Genomic DNA, 9,597 nt, shown 5'->3' with positions numbered 1-9,597 from the left:
GCCTATACAATTTAATCACTTCGTTGGGCTAGCCCCATCCTACGCAGGCAACGTCAAACCGTGACGTCACCTGATATGCCAGCTTGGCAGCTGAGCAGAGCAGTAGTCAAAACATGAAGAAAATAATGTGTGTGAATGTTGATTATGTGGTGTGTATCTAAAAACATACAGGACATTCAGGGACATGTCCGAACAGTAAGCCTCGGAAGATATTATGATTAAGATTACGGCTGAACATAGCAATAATAATAGCAATATTCATCCTGCCTGCAGACTCTTCAATCTAGTTGACCTTGAGGCCCACATGCAGCCTGCAGCAAGCTCATGACAATGAACTAAGCATTTAACAGCCTGAGCTAGACATCCTGTCTACCCTACACATTTCTAGACAACAAATCTCTAAATATCTACCTAACTAAGAAAATACCTAACAGTGCTTTGTCTTCCACGCTGACAGTCCCTGTGCTGTGGATTGCCTTGTTTACGTTAGTTCTTTTTGTTCATCTGTCCGTTCTCATCCTCTGCTCTCCTAGTTCCTGCCATTAGTGTGTCTGTGTACCTGTTCATCCTGGTCTCCTTAGTCATCACTGCCCTTCCCTTGTATATATTATGGACATTGTTGTGTTGTCACTTTGTTGTTTTTATTCCATTAAACCACCTTTTTTGTACTAGCACCTGGGTCAGCCATCTTGAGTCCAACCCCAGTTCTCCCTCACCCTCCTGGTGAGGGGGACTAAACCATAACACTGAAAACTTATTTTTTCTCACAGGCTTTTAATTCCAGTATAGTTTGAGGTGTACTCTTATTATTTTTGTGAAGTAATGGTATTTTTATTATTTTATACAGTTTTACACTTATTTTTTTGTGCGGCACTTTGTACAGTTTTGTTTAGCTACAGTATATAAATAAAATTTGCTTGCTGACTTGTCCTCACGACCACAATTTTCACTCCTTTTACACTGAATGGTCACCAAATATGTGCTCTTCCTGACAATATAATTGTGGAAGCAAATGAATTCACAGAAGATTCACAGTGAGCTGTAGAGTGACATGAGTGCTGACCAACTGCCACATTGACTCCTGTGTACACTGTTTCAGGCAGGTGGTCATGTTATGGCTGATTAGTGTATAGGCCAGTTGGGCAGTGGTGCAGAAAAATAAACTAGAAATATAAAAATAGTAACCATGAATTACTAAAGACAAAGCTATTACTCTACGTGCCTACAAATTCTCAGAAATTAGCACAATTTTAATGGGTTACAATAATGAATAAAAGTGTTTTATGTATATTACAAAAATAATGTACAACATTAAATATATTAAAATTACCAACATCATAGTCCACCGTACATATATTTATGTATCCAGCCACAAGAACTCTAAGATCATTTAAACCAACTGAATATTGATGTGTAATAGATCAAACAAGTGATTTTAGGTTTACAATTCATGTATTTTTATAAATAATATTCTGATTTTCGAAATTCATGTAACTTACCATTTGACGATGCACTCATGAAGCACAGGGCAAAAACGAAAATCCACTTGTCTGCAGTCATTGTGAACTGCTCACTCAGTGTGAACAGCAATGTGGTTAAGCTGCATATAACCCCCTCCCAGCATCATGGGACAAAACCACAAGGCCATAAATACTTTGCTACTGTTTCAGTTCTACATACGTAACAGGTCAATGTCTGATCCAGGTTTTTGTCCCCTTTTTTTTTTTCAAACTTTCTGGTGACTATGCCAAAGATGAAATTCTAATTAAAATTCTTTAGGCCTACACTTTACAGTGAACATGTAGACAACTGCTATGAAAGGCATGAAAACGACAGTTGCATCCAGACCACTTCCTGTTGAGACGTGCTGGTGATTCAGAAAACAAGGGGCATTTGAAATGGAGAGCAACAGCCATAGCAATTTTATCACTTTTAAAAAAAACAAATGTTACAAAGTGCTTAACAATAACAAAATGAAATGCTAAAGTAATATAGCATAATACACCTGGACATCAGAGCACACAACAAACATTATAAACTAATCTAACATATACAATACTATACATAAAACTGTAATAGAAGACAGGTCATATGATGAGAAGGTAAAACGTTTTGAATTTGATGTTTGTCGCCATTCTAGTGACAACCACCGGATGGAGTGCCATGAACCGGTACAGACGGAGTTCAGAGGATCCATCATAATGTGGACCCCTGACCTTTCGTCTAGCGCCACAGTGCATTAGACACGTGGCTGGTGATGATGGCTGAGCACTGAGCCAGTGCAGCTGGTGGGAGCAGTGTGTGTGTGTGTGTGTATGTGTGTGTGTGTGCTCCTGCAGGCTGGTTACTGTCAGCGCCTTTAAGCTACTGACACTCTCCACTGACTGTACCACTAACTATTCACTGTCATCCAGCTGTGAGTATGCAGCTGCAGGATGGCTGGGAGCTTACTCAAGGGACGTTTCCTCTCCTTATTTGACTACAAAACGGAAAAATACATTGTCGCCAAAAATAAGAAAGTTGGGATTTTGTACAGAGTTATTCAGTTATCTATCATCGGTTACATTATAGGGTAAGTGAATTACTGTCGAGGTTTTTACTAAGTGTTTTTGTGATTCCATATGCTAGATAAATTATGCTATGTAAATTAGTATAAATAACGATTAGGCTAATAGTAAAATTTGCACCTGTGAGGAATTTGTGTTGACCCTAGAGACACACAGTAGGTTATAGATTTTAAATAAAGAAATACTTAATGAAACTCGTGGCATACAGCAACCTAAATTACTTAAAGTCCAACTGTAGGCTATAAAATACCCCACCCACATTATTCAGTGTACATGTTGATGACTTCAAGGCTTGGTGAAGTGGGTGGGAGCCCTATACATTTCAATCAGAACTAGTAGGTGTCAAGTTACAGGGCCATTTTCAGCCTTAATAGATTAATAGTACATCTTTTATAGTCTGCTTATTTACACTAAAAGCTTTATAATGTTTACTGTAGTCTTGTGCAAGATGCCTTGAACACATTGTCACATTATTTATTTATTTATTGGTGGTATGGATAAAAACCTGCTTATTCTGAGTGTTGCTTTCACGCACAGTTGGGTTTTCATAAGCAAGAAAGGCTACCAGGAGACAGACGAGGCCATCCAGAGTTCCGTTATAACTAAACTGAAGGGCGTTTCGGTGACTAATACCTCTGAGTCTGGTCTGTTGGTGTGGGGGCCGGAAGACTACGTTATCCCACCTCAGGTGAAAATACTGTATTTACACCACAGCATCATGGCATTATTAAACACTTCAATGATTTCAGCTATGCGGCTATTCAGAGTAAGGATGAGGACTGGCTGAAAGGCACACACACATGCTGGTGGCTGGATAGAGGAGAGAGAAAAGAAAAGTAACAAGACACAACACACAAACAAACATTGGGTTCATTGATGTGGCTGGTGACTGCTCATCAGAAATGTACAGCTCCAAAGCCAGGGGTACCTGCAGCTAGGTACAGGAAGAGAGAGAGGACACACAAAGTTAATGACATGGAATGATGGCATATACTGTAGATGCATGGAGAGAGAAGAGAGAGAGGGGAGAGGAGATGAGAGAAAGGACAGGAGAGAAAAAAGAGGAGAGGAGGGAGATGAGAGGAGAGAGAGAAGATGAGAGTAAAGGAGAGGGAGGAGAGGAGCTCAGCGTATCATGGGAGGACCCCCAGCCTATAGCAGCATAACTAAGGGAAGGCTTATCAAAAAGCAAAGTCTTAAGTCTTAACAGATGGGCAGGTAGTTAGGGCAGACACAAAATTAAAACAAAACAAAAAAAATGTAAGCAAATCACAACACAGCAAATGTGTTGAGAAAATGGGTGGTACAGTATAATGAGAGGCACAGGTCTGCATGCTGGAGCTGGGCCAGGTAATGACCTAAACCAGGATCACACTGCAGACCCCTGAAGAGAGGAAGAGAGTCTAAGGCTGAGGAAGGAGAAACAAAAGCAGCACATGGGTCGTTATGACATTATGTCCAAATAAAGGCTGATCTACAGTGTTTTCTCTCCACATAGGGTGAAGCTGTTCTGTTTATTGTAACTAATTTCTTAGAGACACCAAACCAGAAGCTGGGATACTGTGCTGAGGTAAGAGTATTTAGTAGATTTGGTTTAAATGTAAATCATTTACAGTGTGTTAGACCATTGGGGTATGAGAAAACTGTCCACTCAGAAAATTACACTCACACTTTCACTGTAACAGGAGGAAATGTGAAAATTAATCATCATTATTTTCATATTTGATAGCATAATGACAGTAGCAATGTGGTACATACAAAACATAATACATATCACACCCAGAAATATTATGTATTAGTATGTTTGTTAGAAGAATTAGCTTTGCTTTCTCCTAATAGCAAGTAACTGACAATGTTGAAATCATCATGCTTTCATATTTGGCCATTATTTCATTTATTCTTACCACTGCATCTGTCTAGCATTTGGCATGACTGTCACCAGGAGGCAGCACGCTGAGCACATTTTAAGACAAACATTTTATTTTGTTTGACCTAAGGATAACAGCGAGTTTTGTGTTGTGAGTTTTTGCTAGCTGTTGGGAAGGATGTGCTGTTTAGACACTGTGTTTTCTTTCCACTCAGCTCACAGTTTCGTGTCGTCTGACAAACCGTGCTTATCTTAAAGTTATTTTATTCACTCTCCACTGTTTGCCATCTGATCATGCGGAAACTATTCCAGCAGTAGGCCATGTGTGACTGAGGTTATGGAAGAGCTGGGAATAATCTGTGGGCTGCTTGAGCTTAATGACAAACATATATAAATGAAAACATCTATACACGCTAGCTCCTTCTCAGACATATAGAGAAAAGTATTTTACCTCTCTTGAGCCTATCAACTACCAGTAGCACTCCGAATTAGTGCCATTTTTAAAATGCCAGGACAGAGGAGGCTCATGTTTTATATAAATGTAATAAATATCAAATCACTGAGATTGTAGTTGTGCCCAAATTGTTCTATTTTATACACATTTATTCTGAGTGTGCTTCGACTATGTAGATATAAAGTTGGTTCTACACACAGCAGTGACGCACCCAAAGTCAATTTGTAATTTAGAAAGTTGTGACTAACCACTGTATTGTGTACAACTACTAGAAAAAGACACTAAGATGGGCTGTAGCTAATCTGTAGTCCCTTTGCTGATTTCTGTAGCAGAAGACTTAACTTTTAACAAAGCCTGACACCACCTGCTTCTTTCTATGACTGTGTATGTGTGTGCTATATCTTCAGCTACAAATTTTCTGGAGCGTTCTAGGTATGTAAACTCAGGACAGGTATGTAAACTGAGGCCGGACCCTTGGTGTCAGTGCCAGCAGCCAAAAAGAGTGGCAAGCCTGTACAAGTATTACACAACCATACCACACAGCTCTTGTATACATTTGGACTCTCACCAGTTGTAGTGCCACCACTTCGGAAAGGCTACCACACTTGAGTTGCCTTTAACCATCATATATAATGTTCCAATCCCAGCTGATATTGGGCAAGAGGCAGGGTGCACCCCTGACAGGTTGCCAGTTCAATAATAAGCATATAATTGAATTTATATATTTATGACAAGTTTACCAAAAACATTGTGGGCATCATAAACACAGATGTTAAAGGCAGACGTATTGCACTGAAATGCATACAATTGTACAGATGTACCTAATAAAGTGACTGGTGAGTGTAAAATCTGTGTATGATATGCATCTGTAATATGGTATACACATGGAAGCTCATATTTGCTAGGAAAAGAAAAAAAAACAAGTTAATGAAAAAACTTTGTGATTAAAAATACTCAGATGCTAAATTAAAAACATTAAATGCAGAGTACTGTAAATATTGTAATCTATTCAATCCAAATTATGAGTCATTCAGTTAACACTAGAAGCTATTATGTCAAACGTATGAAATACTATGTCAAAAATATAAAGTATGAAGTAAAAAATAGGGGCTGCCAAATCAAAATGATGACACTAAATTATGTCAAAATGACAAAATACAAAAAATATACAAACTGTCTCATTTATTTTTGTTTATTTTATTTTGTCTTAGTATGTGAAAAATGGTCAGTTATATGTAAAGTGTTTCCTCACCCTCTGCCCTCTTCGTGGTGTCTGATCCCAGAGCCCCAGACTGCTGGATGGTCACTGTCGAGATAGTGAGGACTGTGAAGAGGGAAAGGTGGTAGTGGCTGGTAATGGTAAGAAAGAAACATTACTCAGTTTAAATCACCACTAAGGTGGTTATTGCCTGTTCTGTGCCATTATGAAAAGATTTGGGTCCAAACTCAGCAGGTTAAAAAAAAATTCAGGTTAAATGCAGAAAACACAAATGATTAAAAGAAGGATTAGAAATATTCTCAGTTTCTTTTCCTTTAATATGGGAATTCTCATTTGAACCAAACAGAAATTCAGATGTAATGTTTTTACACGTGACAAGCGGGATGACTTCAGGTTTGTCTTCTTCTGTTGTTTTAAGGCATTATGAGCGGCCGATGTTTAAGACGAGATGTAAACTCCACTGGTACCTGTGAAATCTACGGCTGGTGCCCCATTGAAAGAAGATTCACACCACAGTAAGGAGCAATGCAGTCACATTAAAAAGAAACGCACAGGGGTGAAAAAAGTTTCATTAAAGAATTTAGTTTAATAAATGAAAGACTCTTGCCGGAAACATGTTAAACTGCAAAATGCCAGACAAGTACATAAGTAATAAATCAATACAAGATGTCAGACACCAAGCTAGAAATAGTTTGGTCACATGTTGACCATACTGACCAAGCTATGTCAGAGCTAGGGCCAGATTGTTTAGAAACCAAAGAAAAGCTTTAAGCTGGCATTGACTCCTACTCTGACCCAATTAAAGAGCAGATACTCAATGGCATTACCAGGCCTTAAGCTGCATTGATGTTATAGCTTCTGATGCTAAAATAGTATGGATAATCTTCCTGGCTTGATAGGCAACTTTATATGAACACCATGGCCCCCTGAACTGTCCAACAGCCATCACTGTGTATCTGGTTCCTAGTTATTAACCTTGCTTTTATGAAAAAATTATGAATTATGCCCCTTGATCTGTCCTACCATTACAAAATTGTTTTCTTAGTACGTCACAAGGTATGTGGTACTTAACCACAATCCCTATTGTATTATACAGAGGGCCTCTACTGACAAATGCTGAAAACTTCACCATCTACATCAAGAATTTCATCCAATTTCCCAAATTCACATTTTCAAAGTAAGTCCTTTTCTTCTGTGTTCATTATTCACCATAGCCTCTTCAACTACTGCTTGGTTAACTGGAAACAGGGCTTATATCCAGTGAACGGTGCACACTCTGTGCTGTGTGTTTCTTAACTCTAAGGTCCAACGTTCTTGAAACAACTGATGACTCCTATTTAAAGAAATGCCGATATGATGAGAAGCTCCACCCCTACTGCCCCATCTTCCGCCTGGGAGACATCACCAGACGAGCTGGATACAACTTCCAGGACATGGCCACATTTGTTAGTATTGCACTTTTCAACAGTGTAATGTCATAGAGTTGTGAATGTTACAAAACTTTACCTTAAATGAAAGATTTTAAAGTCACAACATGCTGTCAAGTGAGAAACAAAGTCCCAGTAGATCATGACTGTACTTTGTTACTTAGATTTTCTTTGGTATTTATTGTATGTATGGCGCAATTACATTTACATTACAACTTTTGCAAAGTGTCACATTTCATGTTACCTTACATAAATGATCCAAAGTAGTTACACACAGTGAAGTGTAGAGATTTTAATTTTGGAAAACAAAGTAGTGGTATTCGATCAACAATCAATATTATCGAACACCTTTTTGAATGACTGTTTACATGCTTTAAATATGATCAGTTTTGTATTCTGTTTCCCAGGGGGGGTCTATTGGCATTATGATACACTGGGACTGCGACCTCGACAAAGGCCACTGCCATCCACAGTACCGCTTTACTCGCCTGGACATCAGTGTTTCCAACAAAACCATTGCGATGGGATTTAACTTCAGGTGAGACTCACTGCACACAGTCTGAATTGTACAAATATTTCTCATTATTATCCCCAATAAAATAACCTTTATTTACAATAAAAGGAGAATTTGAAAGGAGAAGCATTATCCAGACGTCTTGATCACCATAAACTACAGTACATAAAGATAATCAGTTGTTGTTCCTTATGCTTACATGCTTAACTTTTCTCCCCAACAGACACACTCGATATTTTAAAAATGCTGCTGGTGAAAGCTATCGATCTCTATTCAAAGTCTATGGTGTCCGATTTAACGTCATGGTGCTTGGAAAGGTATGGAAAAATGCCAGTGTTATGATGTGTAACTGATAAGTGCCTTTAGGGACAGGATGATTGTGATCTTATCAGTATTTATTTTTACTGTGTCTCAGCACACCGCAGCTCCAATACCATTACTTTATGTTTTCCAAAATTAAAACATTCTGGACGAACTTTAAAAAACATATTAGGTTTTATTAAAATCAACAAGAAGTCAAATTCAAAGACATTTTGAATAAAGGGGCATAACCTTTAATTCTTTAATCTTAAGATGATTTTTGTGATTAAAATAAACATTTCTAGTATTTCTGCTGTCGTTCATAGGCTGGAAAGTTCAGCATCATACCAACAGCCATCAACGTGGGTTCTTCACTGGCTTTGATGGGCGCTGTAAGTACCATTAATATTTTTGGTTCATGCTGCCCAAGGTTGGTTTGTGTTTTTGCCATTTGTGATGGTTACATCACTAAATAAAGCTTCATTTAACAGGGAGCTTTCTTCTGTGACATGGTCCTTCTCTACCTAATGAAGAAGGGTGACGCTTATCGAGAGAGGAAGTTTGAAGGATGCAGGTATGATAAGCACCACACAAGTACAGTTAATCTTCAGTGAGACAGCTGGTATATCTGATTTACTTTCCATTAAAATAAAGTGGATAATGTACAAATTCTAAGCTGTTCTTGGCTGGTGTCATTCTGCTATGACACGTGACTTATGTACGTAAAGGATTTGATTTTTCCTGCATTTCCCACGACAATTTGTCGACAGAAGTGAGAAATCAACATCTGAAGACAGTGTGGAAGACAGGAAAGGTGCCATGGAGCGGGAAAATCTGACGTCTTAGTCTTTTTGTCACATGAGATGAGTTTGTAACATGCCCTTGTTTGTTTTTGTACAACAATAAATGTAATAAAAGTGACACAGTATATCAGTAGAATACAATTTATGCTGTACTGGTGTGGAGTTCTTGTAAGACACGGCATAATTTGATTGAATTTATCAGTTTCAGATGCTACCACATGTTGCATTTGTAACTACTCTGTTTGTATAACTTCAAAATGATAATTCAAAACATTAATGAACAGATATTCCATTAATTTTATAACAAGTTTAGCTATAAAATGAACATGTTTTAACAACATTGTCTGAAATGGATATTCTTGCATACAGACCATTTTGGTTGAAGATTAAGTTATGTCATTTTTAATACTTTAACATGTAATTATTAACATATAGTAGCTTTATAA

The 9,597-nt window shown here is 38.0% G+C and overlaps 2 protein-coding genes across 2 annotated transcripts in view; one reads left to right on the top strand and one right to left on the bottom strand.

Moving 5' to 3' along the window:
- LOC109960355 (uncharacterized) overlaps window positions 1-1,561 on the bottom strand; it is a 5,179-nt gene extending 3,618 nt beyond the window's left edge. Inside the window, exon 1 of the mRNA XM_020600395.1 lies at window positions 1,500-1,561. Coding sequence (XP_020456051.1) covers window positions 1,500-1,560 — 61 coding nt within the window. The 5' untranslated portion in view covers window position 1,561. The remainder of the gene's footprint in view (window positions 1-1,499) is intronic.
- An 874-nt stretch (window positions 1,562-2,435) lies between these two features.
- LOC109960308 (P2X purinoceptor 5-like) lies at window positions 2,436-9,324 on the top strand. The gene is made up of 12 exons (XM_020600296.1): window positions 2,436-2,572; window positions 3,105-3,255; window positions 4,066-4,137; window positions 6,172-6,247; window positions 6,526-6,622; window positions 7,204-7,284; window positions 7,411-7,552; window positions 7,942-8,072; window positions 8,272-8,365; window positions 8,675-8,740; window positions 8,840-8,922; window positions 9,119-9,324. Exons 1-12 carry the CDS (start codon window positions 2,436-2,438, stop codon window positions 9,192-9,194), a joined length of 1,206 nt encoding a protein of 401 aa, XP_020455952.1. The 3' UTR covers window positions 9,195-9,324.
- Window positions 9,325-9,597: the final 273 nt, after the last annotated feature.

This window comes from Monopterus albus, unplaced genomic scaffold (assembly GCF_001952655.1).
Source record: "Monopterus albus unplaced genomic scaffold, M_albus_1.0 scaffold46.1, whole genome shotgun sequence".
Taxonomy (NCBI): domain Eukaryota; kingdom Metazoa; phylum Chordata; class Actinopteri; order Synbranchiformes; family Synbranchidae; genus Monopterus; species Monopterus albus.
Note: the sequence above shows the minus strand (reverse complement) of the source record. Positions and strands in the feature narration are given on the sequence as shown.